The following is a 20,681-nucleotide window of genomic DNA, read 5'->3' on the forward strand; positions in this document are numbered from 1 at the left end:
TTTGGTTGTTTATGGCTGTACACATTTACGCAAGAGTATAACGTTACTAACAATACTTTTATCATTCTCTTTTACTTTTTTAACTAGAAGATGGGATAAAGAGATGAAGGAAAAGAAGTTGGTATATTGTAATTTGGTCTCTCTCACTGCCTGGTTTTATGCTGTTGCCTGCGCCCATGCGAAATTTGAAAATATTGTTGTATCGGCATTAATTGCTTACCCCATCGTAAAATCTAATTTTCGTAAGGCGAATTATCGTAACTTGAGCACTACCTGGGTACCTGAGTACTTTAATAGTTTTATCACAAAAAGTGCATTTAGTCATGAAAATTATATGAAAATACAGTAAATGAATATTTCTCAGTGAAAAATACAGCGAATGGGCAAATTTTCAGCGAATAATGCATACATATGTTCCATAAATTAATCTATGAATAGGTGAGTCCATGAATCGTCAGAACATGAGTACAGGAGTTTACTGCATACTGTAAATAATATACATATACATATACATACATATATATATATATATATATATATATATATATATATATATATATATATATATATATATATATATATATATATATATATATATATATATATATATATATATATATATATATATATATATATGTATATGTATATATATGTATATATATATATATATATATATATATATATATATATATATATATATATATATATATATATATATATATATATATATATATATATATATATATATATATATAAAGGATTTTGACAAAGGAAAAATCTATTTCTGGGGGGAGACCTGTGTCACCCGGTGAAATAACCATTCAGCACTTATTTCTAGGTAAATCCATTGCTAAATCTACCAGAGAAAAAAGCTAAATGCAAAGCTGGAGTTACTACCCCCAGTGCGAGCTCCATAAAATGGAGTCGTGTATATGAAAGGGTGAGATTGTCACAATCACAGGCCTCCGCCCTGTAGACATTCCCAGTGTCAAAAGTCCCCCAGAGCGAGGTGCCGATACAACGCCCGCATCACTCGCGGACTATCAACAAACCAGCGACATCTGCATTCCATTTTAGCACCCACCACCTAAGAATGGTATTTTAACTAGGGGGGGAAAGGAAGAACAGAGGTGGGTCACCAGACACAGGTCTCCCCCCAGAAATAGATTTTTCCTTTGTCAAAATCCTTTTTCTGGGTTATACGACCTGTGTCACCCGGTGAAATAACAGAGAATCAAAATACCATCAATCGTGAAAAAATAAAAAAACTATAATTCCAAAAGATTTTAATTATCCAAGTTGAAAATTATATATAAATACATAAACTATAATAAGGTGGGGAACTATGTCCCGCAAAGACAAGAGAACATTAGAACATGAAAAATGTACTTAAATGCTAAAAACAGGAACAAATACAAAATGCAACATGGTCAGGAGACAGGCTGTGAAGTATGCCTGACCCGGAGGTGATGGTAAAGGGAATAAATGAGGCAGGTAGGTGGGAGGAAAAGTGATCGAGGTTAAAGTGATATAAAAGGAATTAATTAGAGGGAGGAACAATGCTTCCTGCCGTCACTGTGGTGAATTTCAGAGCTTCTAAGGATTTAAGGATTTCCAATAGTGGCGTTTGAAAACCAGGGGAGATTTCCACCCTGTATATTTCGTAAGATCCTCAAAATTCATATGATGAAAATAATTAGTGGAAGTGGCCACCGCTCGAATGTCATGGACCTTTGGAACTGATTCTGGGTTTGCTTGTTTAATAAAATATAAGATCTGTTGTCTGATGGCCTTCATAGAAATAGTTCCTCCACCTTCCCTCACAAACAGAGGCCCCGAAGTTATTTGAGAGGTTCTGTCTAAATAAGCCTTTAAAGTAAAGACCGGACATAGTGATAGGTCTTGTGGGAGAAACGACCTTCCAGGGAGACCATCTATCTCGAGGATCTTCATTCTTAGCTAGAAACTTAAGATGAGGGCTAGCAACACTTCACCTGATGGAAGGAAATCAATATGATTGGGCTCTCTAGACAGGGCAGACAGTTCGGAAATTCTAGCACCTGAAGCTAAACTAATTAAGATAAGGTCTTCCTCAGTAAACTTAAGAATGAAAAATTCTGATTATCAGTTTCTGATGCTAATTTAAGGACGTCATTTAAGAACCAGGAAACTGTGTGTGGACAGGTTATTGGTCTCAAACGAGCACATGCTCTAGGGATTGAGGAAAAATAAGAATCCGTTAAATTAATATTAAATCCATGTAAAAATATCTTTTTCAAAGCTGATTTGGCTGTAGTAATGGTACTAGAGGCAAGACCTTTTCAAATAATGACCTAAAAATGAGATTGCTAGGTTCGTGGTCATTATAGTAGCTTCAGATTCTTTTAAGAAGAGTGCTAATTTCTTAACTGCTGAGTCATATTGTCTGAGAGTGGATTCCCTTTTGTCTGATTCTAGGAACAAAGTGTTAATAGGGTCAATATTAGCATCTTTCTGAGCTGCAAACTTCATGAAATCCATAAAGCTAGGGCATTCTGAACTCTTGAGGAAGCTGACACAGTCTGAGTTTGTACTATCTGCGTCAGTTTTGGATTGGGGATCTGTAAGCACCGAAGCTTCAGCTCTAGAAGAAGCGGGAACCAGTTGCTCTTCGGCCAGTTGGGAGCTACTAGAGCCACCTGACCTTTGAATGTCCTGAGCTTGTGAAGAACTTTCATTAACCCCTTACAAGATTAACCCGAGATATATCGTTATCAAAATGCTAAAAATTTTGGACTTACCAATGAGATATCTCGTTGAAAAGTTAAACGTGAATATTGGGCTAATACGAGATTTCGTGGCTCAGTATTGTTACAGCAGGCTTCTCCGAGATATCTCGTCCTATATCATACGTTTGGCAGTGGTATATGCTGCTGGAAGTCGTGAGTTACCAACGATAATTTTCTGTATTTTTTCGCAGGCAACTGGCGTCATTAGTAGCACTTCAGCTGCCATCTTTGACCTTTGTTTTTGTTTTTTGCTTATTTTTTGCCTAATTAGGTAAGTTTGGTTGCATTATTTGTCATCTTAGACTGATTATATGTTATATTATTGATTCATCGTGTTGCTGTTGTGTCTTTTGTTAGCTAACCCCATGAGTATTTTGTGGTATATAGAGTAACCGGTGATCTTGAGAGGTTGTTAGAGTTCTGTATGTGCGTATTTTATATCGTATTTTCGCCAGTTCTAAGTAAATTTGGTTGTTTATTTGTCATCTAAGACTGTTTATATGTTATATTATTGACTTATTATGATGATTTCGTGTCTTTTGTTAGTCTCTTGACCATTTTGTGATACGTCAAGTATAATTTTTTCCGAGGATTTTTTTTTCCTTTTTTTACGATGAGTACGCACTATTTTACTAGCTCTCCAGTGGTGACTTTTAGAATCTTCTGTATTTCTTCATTTTCACGTTTTAGGTAAGTTTCATTGTTCTTTTTTTTTTTATTTTAGACTGTTTATATGATATATTGTCGAGTAATTTGTTAGTATCTTGACTATTTATTTATTATTCTAGCCTTTTATTTATTTTTTATTTTAGCCCAGTTATGGCAAATTACCATGACAACAGTGATACTGAGGAATCATTTACAGAGCTTGAAAGTTCTGGCTCAGAAGGCGACGATTCAAGCTTGGATGATTCCAGTGACGATGACAGCGATACCAATACAGATACAGATATCTGTAATGGATGAAACACAATGGAGGAGAATCGCAGATTCTACTGCCCTCCACCCCCTCGATTTCCATTCACAGGGACAACAGGTCTCAATATCCCAGGGAATATTGAAAGTATGTCGCCTTTAGATTTTTTCCATGTATTTTTTGATGATGAACTGATTGAACTTATTTGCACTGAAACCAATAGATTTGCTGAGCAATGCAATGCAGACCCAAATACATGGCATCCTGTAACTCCACCTGAACTCAGTGTCTTTTTGACACTAAATACTTTGAAAGGAATTGTGAAGAAACCTGAAGACTCCTTGTATTGGTCTAAAAATTCCGCTTCTTAGAACCCCAATTTTTGCTAAAACTATGCCTTTCAAAAGATACAAGAAAATCAGGCAGTACCTGCATTTTTCTGATAATGAAGCATACGATGCAAATTCGCATCCTAATCCCAAACTGAATAAGATATATCCTATTTATATGCACTTAGAAAATAAATTTAGAACTGTCTACACCCCACAAAGAGATATTTCAATTGATGAGAGAGTCTTGCTATATAAAGGAAGATTGGGATGGGTACAATATATCCCATTGAAGAGATCAAGATTTGGCACAAAGTTCTTTATGTTATGTGAAGCGAGTACAGGATATGTGTGGAGTTTTTTGATTTATGTAGGTAAAGGAACACAATTCGACCAGGATTTCAATGAATTGCCTAAATCCTCACAGGTTGTAATGACTTTATTGAAACCTCTTTTGAATAAAGGCTATTGCCTTACAATAGACAATTATTACACCAGTCCTGAGTTAGTGGATATTCTAGTAAAATGTAGAACAGATTGCTATGGCACTGTTAGAATAAATCGAAAAGACCTGCCAGTTTCATTGAAAACTGAAAAGTTGAAGAAGGGGGAAATGTCTGCTTATCGTAGAGGTAAAGTTATGGCCATGAGATGGAAGGATAAAAAAGATGTTGTTCTACTCTCCACAATTCACAATAGTGAAGTTGAAATTGCGAGTAGGAGAGGTACGAAAAAGAAGCCCAAAGTTGTAGTAGACTATAACCACACAATGGGTGGTGTGGATAAGTTGGATCAAAACTTGGCAAATTATCCTGTTCCCAGGAAAAGAACAAAAAAATATTACAAAAAAGTTTTCTTCCATCATCTAGATCTAGCCCTTTGGAATGCATATCAGTGTTTCAAGATGAGTAATGAAAATTGCTGTTCATCTCTCAAATTCAGGTTGGAAATAATTGATTCAACTCTGAAGAAGTATCATGCTGAAATCCCTCAAACAAGACCAGGTAGACCATCTATTTCAGCGAATCCTACCCGCTATTCAGGAAGGCATTTTCCAATTGACATTCCTCCTACACCCAAAAAGAAATTTCCTACAAGGCAATGTGTTGTTTGCTCTAAGAAAAGGGATAATAATGGAAAACCGATCAGACGAGAGTCTCGCTACATGTGTGAGATATGTGAAGTTAGTCTGTGTATAACCCCTGCTTCAAATCATACCACACAAAATGATTGGGAAATACACTGGTTTATGAAGTGAATTTTTTTTTTTTTACCCAAATGAAGAGAAATATATGATTTTGTGTATTCTAATGGTGAAATTTTTTTACTCAAATGAAATGAAAAATACTTTTGTTTATCAAAATGAAGTGGAAAAATAAAAGTTATCAAGCATCAATATGTTTTTTATTCAATTCCTATTATCAAAATTACTAAAATGAAGCATACGAGATATCTCGTGATAGAACAAAATGATTATAATTTATAAAGAGATAACTCGTTATTGGCCATAAAAAGGTCTCAAGTGGAGTTTCTAAAATTACAATTTTACATAAAATAATCACAATTTTCTGTTGAAATCAAATTAGAATAGAGTCTAAACAAGTTATATTTTAATTTAATTCAATAAAACAATTAGATTCTTTTTGAAACATTATGTTGAAAAAATAAGTCTTTTAAGGGGTTAACAGGTTTACTGGAGGGAACAGATAGATCCTCCGCCACTTGTTCCAATCTATCGACATTGCATCTGTGGAGTGAGCCAGAGGGTCCAGGTTGGGAGCCACATAACAGGGAAGTTTGTGGTTGCATTCTGTTGCAAAGAGATCTACTTGAGACCTGGGACCTGACTGCAAATCCATTCGAATGATGTTTTGTCCAAGGACCATTCCGACTCCAGCGGAGTTGTCCTGGATAGGGAATCTGCAATGACATTCGAACTCCTGCCAGATGAGTAGCAGACAGATGCCACCGTGTTTGTTTGCTAAGGAGAATATTGCTATCGTGACCTGGTTGATCCGGCTCGACTTGGAACCTCCCCTGTTTATACAATGCACCACCACTGTGCTGTCCAGGACCAGTCTGATATGGATCAGACTGTTTGGACGTAGCTTCTTCAAGGTTAGAAAGACTGCCATTGCTTCCAGAACATTGATATGGAACTGGCGGAACATAGTGGACCATGTCCCCTGAACTTTCTCGTGTTGAGAGTATCCTCCCCACCCGCTTAGGGAAGCATCGGTGTGAATCACTAATGCCGGAGGGGGAAATTGGAGTGGTACTGAATTCGATAAGCACTTGACTGTTGTCCAAGGCCAGAGTCTCTTTTTCAAAATTGGCGGAATTAGAGACACCTTGTCTCTGAACCTGATGTTGGCCCGGCTCCGCCATACCCTGTTTATATCTTTCAGTTTGGTTTTCAGAAGCAGATCCGTTACTGAAGCAAACTGAAGAGAGCCTAAGACTCTTTCTTGGGTGCGGCAGGAAGCTTTCTTGTTCTTGAGGAACTGTCTGGTTGCCTTGGCTATTTCTCTCCATTTGGCCGGCGGAAGAGAGTTTGTGTGAACGTAGGTCCCACTGGATCCCTAACCATTGAAAACGACTCTCCGGTACTAGGCGGGATTTCTCCCTGTTTATTTGGAAGCCTAGAGATTCCAGAAAACCGATTACTATGGCTGTTGCTTTCCGGCATTCGCTGGCGTTGGGTGCCCAAATTATCCAATCGTCCAGGTATGCGGCTAGCACGATCCCTTGAGACCGTAGTTGCTGAACTACCGTATCTACCAGTTTGGTGAAAATTCTGGGGGCTATGTTGAGACCGAATGGCATGACCCTGAACGAGTATGCTTGTTTTCCCAGTCTGAACCCCAGATAAGGAGAGAACCTTCGCAATCGGGACGTGATAATAAGCGCCTGAAAGATCTATAGAGGTGGTTACGGCTCCACGGGGCAGTAGGGTCCGAACCTGCGAGACTGTAAGCATTCAAATTTGTCGCATTGAATGTAAGAATTTAGACGGGACAAGTCTAGAATTACTCTCTGTTGACTGGAACCTTTCTTTGGAACACTGAACAGTCTGCCTTGAAACTTCAAATGTCTCGCTTTATTGCCCTTTTGTAATAGATCTTTCACGAAGTCCTTCAGGGCTTTGGACGGTGATTGATGAAACCTGACTAGGGGAGGACCTCTGCTCCAACTCCACCCCAAGCCTTTGGAGACTATGCTCTGGGCCCATGGACTGAAACTCCATTGGTCCCAAAATGGTACAACCTCCCACCTACCTGAGAGATCTCACTGGGCGGAGATGGTCTGCCTCCTCTGGAACCTCTGCCTCCTCTTCCTCGGGAGGAGGAGCGAGGTGCTGCCCTACCTCTGAAGTAACCTCTGGCCCTGGTTCCCCTTGCATTCTGGATAGAACGAAATGCCCCGTGGCTTTCTTATGAAGCTTTGAAAGCCGGGGAAGAGACATACGAGGGGGCAGCGAGGGGCTGATGGGCTGGTTGAACCAGCACGTACTGAGGCTGAGGTTGGGCATGGGAGGTTGAAGGCTGACCGGGTGCGGGGACCTGGACAGCCTGCAAGACAGTCTGAGTTGGGAGCCGTTTAAACTTCTTAAACCTCTTCCCGGATTTGGGATGAGGTCCGGCGGACTCCGTCAGTTTCCGCTTATATGGAAGGCCCCAACGAGAGCGGAGACTTTGATTGGCCCTAGTCGCTTCGGCTAGGACCGCATCTACCTCTTCTTGGGGGAAGAGATTAGCTCCCCATATGGAGCTCTTCATAAGCCTGTTAGGCTCATGACGGATAGAAGCTGCCGAAAAGATGTGCTTCCGGCAGTTCATCCGGGCCGTGATGAAATCGTGAAGGTCCTGCTGAAAACCTGCCAAGAGGGATTTTGTCAGGACCTGAAACAGAGAGTCTTCGCTGTATACCACCGAAGTTGCCTCGGCCAGAGTCAGGGAATTTAAGGACCTGCTAAGCCTGTCCTTAGTCTCGCTTCCAGCCTTCAGGAGCGAATCCGGAATCTTAGGGAGTTGCTCGCTGAAAAGGTTTGAGGCGAGTCCGGTTGAGCCTAGTTACTGTGAAGGTGGCCGGGCTCCTCCCAGAACTCAGAATCTCCGGGAAGACTAGAGAGGTGGGATCTGTCTCCCGAGAGATGAGGAAGGGGTTTGCCCTCCATGCTCGTTTGGCTAGTGAGCAAGGCCACCTTTGTAGTGCAAGGGTAGGAGAGCCTCCCAAAGAGAACATAGTGAACATACCCTTGGCCGGGGTAAGTTTAGTGTTCTCTGCTTGCCACTCCGTCAGAGTACGTAGCAGAGAAGGCTGAGCCTGGTCCCTCGGGAAGATGACAGTCTCCTTGGGGACCTTGTCAGATCGAATCCATGCTTCCTCCGTAAGTCTGGCGTAACCTGGGTAAGGAGGCTCCAGACCGGGAGGGAAGAACTCAAGTTCCTCCAACCTACGGGTGCCTAGACCCTCAATGGTAGAGTACCCTCATGCTGGGGAGCATAAAGGGTTAGCGCCAGGGATTCCCCTTTATCGAAGGGGGAGGAAGGCTGGAGGTGTCCGGGACAGAAAAGGATCCGGCGGCCGCTCCGCCGTGCATGAACCCCGAGATCAAGCTCTCTTGGGACTTGACCTGCTGTGACGGAAAGAACGGAAGCGTTGGAGGATGACAGCTGAGATGAGAGTTGCGACAGCTTGTCGTCAACTCTCCTGTCGAACTTCTGCATAAGAAGCTCGGCAAAGCTTCTGCATCCAAGGAAGGAGGGGAACCTCCTTACTCTGTTTCGCTCTTGATCCCTTCCCAGAGGTAGAGGCCTTGCTCGTAGATGGCATGGGACTAGGAGCCTGTGACGTCTTCGAGGGAACCCCGGAGCGGACTTTCTGGGTTTTCAAGGTCTTTTTCTTTATTGATTTTACCTTAGGGACGGTAGACCTTGCACTGTCCATAAGGCAAGAGGATTTCACAAATCCCCTGAAATAAGAAGCAGAAGAAGAAGGGGAGCTGAACAAGTAATCACCTGCCTCACTTACCCCCTTACCTGCTTGGAGCTCCAGGTCTACGTTCATGGGCTCCAAATTGAGGTTCAACGCCGCAACATCTTCCGTAACCTCTCCACATGCGGCCACTTCCTCCTGGGATGGTTGGGTCATCTCCCGGATCCCAGCGATCAAAGGGGCAGCCACTTCGTCCGAAACTGACACTGAGATCCAGGCGCCGGGGAAGAGAACACTGCAGATTTCCTTGGAAAGGACATGAGGCTTCCCCGCCCCGACGTTCCTCCCGAAGCCGCTGACCCAGGTCTTGAGGGTCAAGAGCGAAGAGTCTCGGGAGTTGCGGTCAACCTGAAAGAAGGAGAATGTCACTAACGAAATCTCCTACTATAAAAGATATCTTCCAATTATCCACAAGAGATGTAACTCGAAGGGAACTATGAACCGGAACTGAAATTCCGAGCTTACTGACTCATCCAGAACCCGCTCATAAAGAGCGTAGCTTAAGTAAGTATACCTTAGTTTTACCAGACCACTGAGCTGATTAACAGCTCTCCTAGGGCTGCCTCGAAGGATTAGACTTATTTCACGTGGCTAAGAACCAACTGGTTACTTAGCAACGGGACCTACAGCTTATTGTGGAATCCGAACCACATTATAGCACACCTCACAACCATTGGGGTGCCAGACGACCAGATCCCCACGTGGACGGGCGCACCCGGAGTGGGACCTGCAGACCTCATGCCCACTACCTGTTGGAGGACCGCCAGACACCCCCTGCTCCTGACAACGCACCACCTGTGAGTGGATGGGTACATGAGTATGCTAATAAGGCACGCTGGAGTAAATGAACACCGGAGTAGCGTCTTAGGATAATAAAGATTGACTGGGCATGCAAAAAGACCGGTCAGACCCGCCGGAAAATTCGATGCGATGATGAGGTCCAACTAGCTATACATGACAATAAAATAAAATAAAACAAAACGGGGGACCGCGGAGTTAATCCGAGGAACAAGAGGTCCCGCCAATAACATGCGTCAATAAATAACAAGTAAATACAGTGAATGGTTAACTTAAGATTAAACAGTCAAGAGTTTTCGCTAGGGCGCCGGGGAGTCACGTTACGTCGATACAGTGACGGCGGAGGAGGTGTGGTGAGCACCAACCGACCATACACCATACCCACCGGAGTGGTATTACGAAAGGAGGGTAACGAGAAAGCCCGACTACCTAGCGGAAAGCACATAAATAAACTAGTCAAGGAAAAATAGATACCTTGTATAGGATAAACACTAGCGGACATGTGAAAATGAGACAGAAGACAGTCAGGTGGAGAACTCTAACTGGCTATCAGACAATATTTTCCACTGGCGACGGTCTCATTGTCGAACGATACCTGGCTGGGAAAAAACATTCACACTGACGCTAGGAAGGGAGGGGATAGGCCAATGGAGGGGGACCCGTAGCGCCCGGCCAGGGAGTGAGAGAGCACCCCGGACGCCATGAGGCCCACCCCCTTCTCTCTCCCGAGGGGTCGAACATGCACGAACGACTAACACGGAAGAAGAAGAGAGGCAGGGGACCCTCAAAGGCCAAAGAGCGCAAGGAATGGTAAACAAGGTATGGTGGCCAGGGTGGGGAGGCACCCCAGACACCAGACAAGTTCTTGACAGGGTGCCGATCGGTTAAGATTGGAAGCCCTGGGTAGAGAGAATAAGGGAGAACCAAACAATGCGGGGAAAGGGGTAAGGAATGTAGGCTACTAACGGAATGGTAAGGGCTAAGAGCTCTCAAGCCTTGGTAAGTTAACGAAGTATGCGAAAACAAACCAAGGGGGGGAAAGAGCAGGGAGGAGAGGGAGAAGGTGGTAGGAGAGGGGGAATACACATGAAGCTGGAGTGCTGTCCCGAAATCTGTGGCTCGGACAAGGGTAGGCTACGAGTAAGATACCCTCGCTATTCCAGCTTAACCTTATTAGGACTCAGGAGTCCAAACGGAAAGGCCGAAATAGGGAGAGGGAGGAAAACGCAGGCCTAACACCTCCATCCAAACCAACAAAACATCAGGGAAGTGCATAACATGCGACCCTCCTACACACCTAACCTCTCCTTCCAAAGGAAGGGAGCAGAACTGGTAATAGCCTAACTTCCTAGGCTAACCTAACATAGCCGCCCAGCGGCCAGGGAGGTTAGCTCAGGAGGGAACACGGTATCTAACAGACTAGCCTATAGAAGTTAACCTCACAAGAACGTAAAAAAAATAATAAAACCAATATAAATGACACATGCAGAAGGGTGAGCGCGGAGGGAAAATGGCCGACCTTCACTAAAAATAACAACGAACAAAATAATATCTAAATCATCCGTGTGCTAGACATAAAATGAAACTAATAGGCATATCCGTATATCTCAAATAAAATACCCAAAAGCTGGAGGAGGTGAGGTCCTTAAATAAAAACAAATAAGACTGATTAAAAACGGATAGGCCCGGGGGAAACTCGTAGCCTAAACGACAAAGGGACCCGCACTTCCCCAGGAAGGGTAACAAAACTAAAATAATTAAACCAATATGAATTACGTAGGATATACATAAAAACATAAGAGCATAAATAAATGGAAGGGGAGGAAGCCCAGCAAAAAACCCGCACCGAGACTGAAGGTCACGAGGCCGGGAGGAAGGCGGCCGAGGCGGAGTTATAACTCCCCTAATTATAAAATTAGAAGGAAATAAGGAGCCCCAACTGCCTAAAATAAAAGAAAGAGATGGTACTCAACTTAGTGGAAGATACATCCTGAGATGAAGCCATAATTCAAGAAAAAAAAAAGGCACAAAATGAGCGCACCAACCAAAACACAACGGAAAAGGACGTGTGCTAAAATGGAATGCAGATGGCGCTGGTTTGTTGATAGTCCACGAGTGATGCGGGCGTTGTATCGGCACCTCGCTCTGGGGGACTTTTGACATTGGGAATGTCTACAGGGCGGAGGCCTGTGATTGTGACAATCTCACCTTTCATATACACGACTCCATTTTATGGAGCTCGCACTGGGGGTAGTAACTCCAGCTTTGCATTTAGCTTTTTTCTCTGGTAGATTTAGCAATGGATTTACGAAATAAGTGCTGAATGGTTATTTCACCGGTGACACAGGTCGTATCAGCAGACAAATATATGTATGCATGTCATAATTTATATACAGTAGCAGTTTTAATACTGTATATAATATTGCTTTTACATTTGTTCATATTTCAACTGATGTTATCTACAGTACCATTTGTTTTTTACAAACATATTCAGCTGCAAATGGTTAGAGAGCACACAGTGATGCACTTACACAATTATACATGAAGATTTCAATAAAATGTGTAATAAATTTTCAAAAGCTATTGTTTCTTTCCTAACATACTGTATTAGTATTACACAACCTATTATAAAAATAATTTTGAGGGTGAAGAGAAAGAACTTTGAAAGCCAAAGAAAAGAATAAGAACAGGGAGGGAGAGAGTGAAGAGAGAGAACCTAGAAAGCCAAAGAAAAGAATATGAACAAATGAATGAATGGTGTCTGTCTGTCAGTTTGTTTGTCCAGCCTGAGGTTATTTGATTGATACATTATTGAAGCAAATGGCTGGACATTATTTGATTGATACATTATTGAAGCATATATCACACTCTTGTACAAGATCAACAAACAAACACAAATACACTGGACTATATCAGTCTAAATTTTTATAAGGCTTGCATGTGTTGTTGCATTTACTAATGTTTTTTTTGTGTTATGTCAGATCCATTTTTCAACAGAGGCTCAAATTCTAATTTTTTTTCCCTTTTCAAAGACAGGTTTGCATATCATGAATGTGCTTTACTTAGAACAAAATATTTCATAATTCTGAACATTGCACAATAGAATTTTGTATATAAGAACTTACATATATGTAATAGCAACCTACTGCTAATGCTTACTATATATTATGTAATAACTTAAGGAGTCACATGTACTTCCTGAGATTTTGCACCATCATGATTTTATGCTTTAAAGACATATGAATCGTTTGCTGTTGATTTTGTTAATCATTCATTTGTATTTAATGGTCTGAAATACATTTTTTGTACTCAGTAACCACTTGGTAACATTTTCTTTAAAAATAAAGAAGTATCCTGTTTGTTATGAAAACAGGGATGCATTGTAAGAGTTAGGAATTTTTACTTTTCTTGTTAAATTATCTTTATAGCCAATGAACTGTTGAAAGAGAAAATGTAAAGTACAGGGCACACTGTAAAAGGTTCTAAGTTCTCTCTAGTGTCGTTTGACTCCCAACTGCACTGTTTCATGAGTTTTTACTTTTATATGTTTCATTTGGTCTCTTCCCAGCTAGCCATCCTTCTTCTTTGTCTTTACCTTGCTACAGTCACAAACTTCATATAAAAACAATATTTTAGGTTAGTCCTAAGAGAGCACAGAAATATGACTCAGATGCCTCATTAAACTATTTTATAATAATACCTAATAGGAGTTTATTATTATTATTATCATACTATTATTATTATTTCTATCTTGATCTTCCGTTATACTACAGACTTCCAAAACGTACAATAGCTATTGTTAGTCCTAAGAGAGCACAGAAATATGACTCAGATGCCTCATTAAACTATTTTATAATAATACCTAATAGGAATTTATTATTATTATCATACTATTATTATTATTTCTATCTTGAGCTTCCCTTATACTACAGACTTCCAAAAAGTACAATAGCTATTCAAGTCCATTTGTGTTGCTGATTTCCATAACAGATGTCAGTTTTCAATATACTAGAAAAGCTCTAATAATAAACAAAGACATAAGAATCATTCAGTCATCCTGGGCTGAAAAATGAAAACTCATTCCTTTACTTTAGATTCCTTTACTTTAGACAGATGGTCATAAAATATTGTCAACTGCCGTGAAGATGGTCACATAATTTGTAAAGCAAATAACTTTTTACCTTACTATTATTCTTTGTTGACATCTAACACTCATCTTAGTTAATGACATTTTCACAGTTGCTCCAAATCATCTTTCTAATTGAGTGTCTGCAATTTTTTTATTATCAACTTGGTGGGCCATTCATTAGAACTTTTAGCTTACATAAGATCAAATTTAAATCAGTATCATTCATAACTTGACTAAATATGAAAACAAACCCTTAAAAACACTGCTATGATGAACTGCATCAGTCAAAAATGTTCCGTTCTTTTGTGTGTGTTTATCCACATCAACTTTGCTTATTCTTACCCAGTAACATAATTGTTCACTCACCTAATGAGCCTCGCTGTTAACAATGTTAACCTTTTTTTTTTATCTGACAACAACAACATCCAGTATCACTAAGGAACACAGAGCTCTCAAAAATGAAAATTTCAAAGGCTAATCTGACTATTACATCTTTCACTTGATTCTTAATCCTCTGACATTCATGGGGTTGCAAAACCTGTATGTAACAAAACACATTCAGCTACAGCTTACTACTTATAGGCTTAAAGATCATTTTCTTTATTTTTGGTGGTATTTTGAAGCTAAATAATTGTACTTTTTGTAGTATGTTTATAAATGAATATAAGGTGAGTAAAATATGGACATTTTGTTTACATATGGTACAGCATATAAAAACCATAAAGAAAAAGTGACAATTTTTCAGGATTCCCTTTTAGAACTACTTTCAGGATAATTCTCACTGAGTGGTCCCTACTCTTCTGGGATACAGAGTTCAACCATCCCCCAACACCCTCAAGATATCAAACTATTTATAATTACATTTTTTTTTCTTTTTTTTAGATTTTATGGAAAAATTCTTTGGACGTCATCAGAATCTAATAGTACATGACATCATTTGTTATCAAAACCTCATATGGTTAATACCCTACCAAAGTCAACAAATTCTTGTCAGATTTTTTCACTAGTATAAACTGGGAAATGTATGTTAAAAAAAATTCACATGGCTTTCAAAATTTAGAGTAACATGAAAAGCCTCCTAAAATACTAACACTGGAATTAGCAATCTAGAAAATAATATATAGAATTAACAAGTTTTAGTTTAAATCAATTTCACATAAAGCTCTTATGAAGCAAAATATTTAATTAAGGACTTCTTTTTCAGTGAATACAGTAGCCAACTCTTTCATGCAAATAATGTGTAGTGGATTAAAAAACTGCAGACTTGATGTTTTTGTAATGAAATATGACATCAGTTGTAACTGGCAGCAACATGGACAAAAATCCAAAATAAAATACTGAAGTATTTGCAGGATCATACCACATCAGCAGTAAAACCTTATGTAATTAACACCCTGATAACCTTAGTAAAACCATAAAAATGTTATAATACAAATAAAAATCCACTTTAAAAAGCAGCTAATTAGTGGTCAATAGTGCACTAAGCATTTTTTCTGCTGTGAGCTAGTGTGCACAAACAGGCACCATGTGGCAAACAAATAACCACCACAAAACCACTAATTTGTGATCCAGTTACGATAAAGTTGGTAATTTTGGCTACCATAAAACTTAAGATTTTATATAAATGGGAATGTACTTTGTAAGAATAAAGATGAATAAACCAATAGATTCTATAGGCAATAAGGTGATATACAGAAGCCAAGTTTTGTGATGTATAAAATTTTCTTTCCTTACCAGTTCATTAAGCTAAAAATCATTGCTGCTGCACCATTCTCAACACATACATCAGCTCTAGTCATTAGCTTAGAAAATGCCAAAAGAAATATTGCAATTGAAAGTGTAAAATCATGGATGCATAGTAAATCATATGAAGTTTGTGCGTGTAAACACTTCCAAAAGAATCATAACTGTTTAAACTAACACTTAGGCATCAGCAGTATTCAATGCATAAGTGTACTATAAGTTATACTTTGGGGAAGGAGTCCTCCTCCCTAGCAGTGCATCATCACAAAATCGATAAATGGGATTTGGCATACCCCTTTTCCTGGCGTAGCATCTGCTACAGTACTGACCAAGGGCCATCTTCAATACTTTCATGAGTTTTCAAGATCCTCCTCTATCGAAATCCTTGGTAAATAGCTTAAAAAGACATTACACTCCATCAATGGTTGTAAGTGTCATCCTAGAAAACCAAAAAACACATTAATAGTAATTACCTTTTGATATAGCAAAGAATTTTTGTGCCATTTGATCGTCAACTATCACTTCAACTGCGAAAAAAAACTAAAAACAGTTAGCAAAAAGCCAAAAATGTACACCTGAAAATGCTTTCCAACATAAAATACAGGCTGCAATATGGAAGCAAAACAGTTTACAGATGAAAACAAACAACAATATCATTATCTGCATTAACACACTGTGCACAAGTGCCTGAAGTTCAAAGAGGCTATTACACCACAGAGTAATGAGCAACACAATAAAGCGAAATGAAAAAAAATTAAATGCAAAAACAATTGAGCAAAGATCAATGAAACACTACCAATTACCACATTCTCAAGTTACTTCAAACAAGTAAGAGTAATGCTACCTTGGGATACTACAATTAATCACTTACCTGAAAAAACAGGTTGTTTGAAAAGGATAAATTTATCTTTTTCTTTATATTGTCTGCCATCGTGCTTTATGTGTTTAATTAAGAGAATGGTTTTACTGTATAATGATTACCAATCTAGCAAAACAATTACTGCACTACAATAACATTTGTTACAATATATTGTACTGTACTTAAGATTTAGTTCATTCCGACATTATGCAAGTAGGAGACAGACTGGAGAGAACTTTTAAATATCATGATACACACACACACTCTATTGGTTCAAAATTTCCAAGATCATACAAGAAATTTCAAATTAACTTGTTCAAAAAATACAATGCTTATTTTTACTTATACCTTTAATGCTGGGGTCGACAGAAAATTGAGTATTAAAAATATTCTTAAGCTTGAGAAGAGTTATCTCTGGGTGAATCTCACCCTAACAGAGTGAGTGAGTCATTATTCTTGCCTGCTAAAATCTCTCAGTCAATATCTGTAAATCAGAGGTATGCACAAATCAGAGGGAACTGAATGAGGGCGCACAGTAAAATAAGAGGTCTGTATTTATATTTTACCTGCATTACTTCAAAAATTTTTATGAGTCTACAATGAACAAGCAGTTTTGTTTTACTTAACCCTTAAACGCCGAGCCTCTATTTACAAAAACGTCTCCCGTATGCCAGCGGCGTTCGGTGAGTTAGTGCGAAGCGGAAAAAAGTTTTTCAAAAAATCACAGCACGCTTAGTTTTTAAGATTAAGAGTTCATTTTGGCTCCTTTTTTTTTGTCATTGCCTGAAGTTTAGTATGCAACCATCAAAAATGAAAAAATATCATTATCATATATAAATATTGGAATATATGACAGCGAAAAAAAAACTTATATAATTGTATACAAATCACGCTGTAAGCACAACGGTTAAAGCTAATGAGTTCATTTTTTTAGTTGTATTGTACACTAAATTGCGATGATTTTGGTATATAACAAATTGTAAAACGATCAAAGCAACACAGAGAAAATATTATCACAAAATGATGCATGAATTCGTAATCTTGCGGACATAAAAATGTTTTTTCAAAAATTCACCATAAATCGAAATATTGTGCTAGAGACTTCCCGTTTGTTGAAAAAATGAAGCTAATTGATTGAATATTACTAGACTGTAAGTTTTTAGCTTACAATTGCAGTTTTCGACCATTTCGGTCGAGTTAAAGTTGACCGAAAGTCGAATTTTTTCTATTTATTGTGATTTATATGAAAATATTTCAAAACTGGTAAAAGCTACAACCATGAGTTATTTTCTGTTGTATTGTACATGAAATTGCGCACATTTTCATATATAAACCTTTATGTAACTACTAATATAAAACGGTGCAAATATTACGACAACGAGACGAAAGAATTTCTGAGATGTTCGGCCGAGTTACCGCGCAGACATTTTCAAAAATTCACCATAAATCGAAATATTGTGCTAGAGACTTCCAATTTATTGCATAATGAAGGTAAATTATTGAATATTACTAGAATGTAAGAGTTTTAGCTTACAATTGCATTTTTTTACCATTTCGGTCGAGTTAAAGTTGACCGAAGGTTGAAATTTTGGCAGTTATCGTGATTTATGTGAAAATATTTCAAAACTGATAAAAGCTACAACCATGAGCTATCTTCTGTTGTATTCTACATGAAATTGCGCACATTTTCATATATAAAAAGTTTATGTAACGACTAATGTAAAACGATGCAAACATTACGACAACATGACGAAAGAATTTCTGAGATGTTCAGCCGAAAGTTACATGGCGCAGACGTAAGGAAAAGTTTTTTCAGAAATTCACCATAAATCGAAATATTGTGCTAGAGACTTCCAGTTTGTTGCAAAATGAAGGTACATGATTGAATATTACTAGAATGTAAGAGTTTTAGCCTATAATTGCGTTTTTTGACCATTTTGGTCGAGTTAAAGTTGACCGAAGGTTGAAATTTTGGCAGTTATTGTGATTTATATGAAAATATTTCAAAACTGATAAAAGCTACAACCATGAGTTATTTCCTGTTGTATTCTACATGAAATTGCGCACATTTCCATATATAAAACTTTATGTAACGACTAATATAAAACAGTGCAAACATTACGACAACGTGATTTAAAGAATTTCTGGCGGACGTAAGGAAAAGTTTTTTCAAAAATTCACCATAAATCGAAATATTGTGCTAGAGACTTCCAGTTTGTTGCAAAATGAAGGTAAATGATTGAATATTACTAGAATGTAAGAGTTTTAGCTTACAGTTGCGTTTTTACCATTTCGGTCGAGTCAAAGTTGACCGAAGGTTGAAATTTTGGCAGTTATCGTGATTTAAATGAAAATATTTCAAAACTGATAAAAGCTACAACCATGAGTTATTTTCTGTTGTATTCTACATGAAATTGCGCACATGTTCATATATAAAACTTTATGTAACGGCTAATATAGAACAGTGCAAAAATTACGACAAAAAATGACAAAAGAATTTCTGAAATTTTCAGCCGAGTTACCACAAGCGGGCGTAAGAAAAAGTTTTTCAAAAATTCACCATAAATCGAAATATTGTGCTAGAGACTTCCAATTTGTTGCAAAATGAAGGTAAATGACTGAATATTACTAGAATGTAAGAGTTTTAGCTTACAATTGCGTTTTTTTACCATTTCGGTCGAGTCAAAGTTGACTGAAGGTTGAAATTTTGGCAGTTATCGTGATTTATGTGAAAATATTTCAAAACTGATAAAAGCTACAACCATGAGTTATTTTCTGTTGTATTCTACATGAAATTGCGCACATTTTCATATATAAAACTTTATGTAATGGCTAATATAGAACAGTGCAAAAATTACGACAAAATGACGAAAGAATTTCTGAAATTTTCAGCCGAGTTACCGCGCGGGCGTAATAAAAGTTTTTTTCAAAAATTCACCATAAATCAAAATATTGTGCTAGAGACTTCCAATTTGTTGCAAGATGAAGGTACATGATTGAATATTACTAGAATGTAAGAGTTTTAGCTTACAATTGCGTTTTTCGACCATTTCGGTCGAGTCAAAGTTGACCGAAGGTTGAAATTTTTTGTAGTCGACGTACGGTACGTCCACTTGGCACCCAACAGACAATTTTAGTCGACGTATGATACGTCCAGTAGGCGTTTAAGGGTTAATGTGAATCAATACTTCATGTGTGAGAGATAACTGTCCGTCAGCTGCTCATTCATTCCTAATGCTTAAATCCCACTTGACTCTTCAACTTCATTACTATCATGATCCAATTTTCAATCCAATTTGAAAAAAGCTCTTCATACCAAAAATATCTTCAATTTTGATTTTGGAGCATATTTCAACTACCTAACAATTCAGCAATAAACAAAGCTCACTAAGATCTGTTCCAGGCCTCCTGCTGTGGAGAAGTAGGCAGTGAAAACTTTCATATTAAAAATGGACAGAAGCTGCGAAATAATGTATATATTTTTGAATCTCTGTAAATTCAAAATATCAAAGGCAATGTGGCATCCTTACAGCAAATAATGCAAAGATTCAGTTGAAAGGTAAAATAATTACACAAAGAAATTACTGTATACAGTATACAGTATTGAAAAAAATGTTACATCAAAATAAAACATACCAGTTTGATGAGATTACTGAATATTTACTCATATACTGTATTTGCCTGAAATATTTTTTAAAGCCAAAGTTAATTTTTTCAATACAAGCTCATTACTTTTACACAGTCTATTCATGCATCAGTGCAAAGTTTGGGCAATCCAAACTGAGAAGAAGAGCAGTACTGACAACAAATGACAACAAATGGAACATGACATAAATGCAAATAGTTTTTTCCTCGTGGAAAAGTGGATTACTGATTGTGTTGTCTGACCCAGCTGTGAAAGAGCAGAGGAGTTGGGGAAGGGCAGTAGTTAATCAGTTACAGCAAGGAGGGATGGGTAGATCAGGGGATAAAAGGAGTATTTTTCTTTTTTTCAGAATATGCACCCCAACACTGAAGTGGTTATTACATGTCAATGGACATTATTTACAGGCAGATATGGTGCTTGGTAGGAAGGATTCAAAGAAGCTGGCACCAAAGTACAAAAATTATGAACAGGACCACTGGAAACCAAGGGTAAGAA

General features: G+C 38.4%; 1 protein-coding gene across 28 annotated transcripts in view; it reads right to left on the reverse strand.

Annotated features, from left to right (window-relative positions):
• Window positions 1–20,681, reverse strand: part of LOC136850637 (uncharacterized) — a 379,925-nt gene that overhangs the window by 215,086 nt on the left and 144,158 nt on the right. For 7 of the 28 annotated variants that reach the window (XM_067124371.1, XM_067124374.1, XM_067124376.1 and 4 more), the window contains one exon: window positions 15,975–16,120. The exons of 8 other annotated variants lie outside the window; for them this stretch is intronic. In XM_067124371.1, the coding sequence (XP_066980472.1) occupies window positions 15,975–16,035 (61 nt within the window). In that variant the 5' untranslated portion in view covers window positions 16,036–16,120. Of the gene's footprint in view, window positions 1–15,974; window positions 16,121–16,154; window positions 16,209–16,888; window positions 17,025–20,681 lie in introns of all 28 variants that reach the window. 13 more of the 28 variants (XM_067124369.1, XM_067124375.1, XM_067124367.1 and 10 more) reach the window with 3 other exon arrangements.

This window comes from Macrobrachium rosenbergii, chromosome 22 (genome assembly GCF_040412425.1).
Source record: "Macrobrachium rosenbergii isolate ZJJX-2024 chromosome 22, ASM4041242v1, whole genome shotgun sequence".
NCBI classification, from domain to species: Eukaryota; Metazoa; Arthropoda; class Malacostraca; order Decapoda; family Palaemonidae; genus Macrobrachium; species Macrobrachium rosenbergii.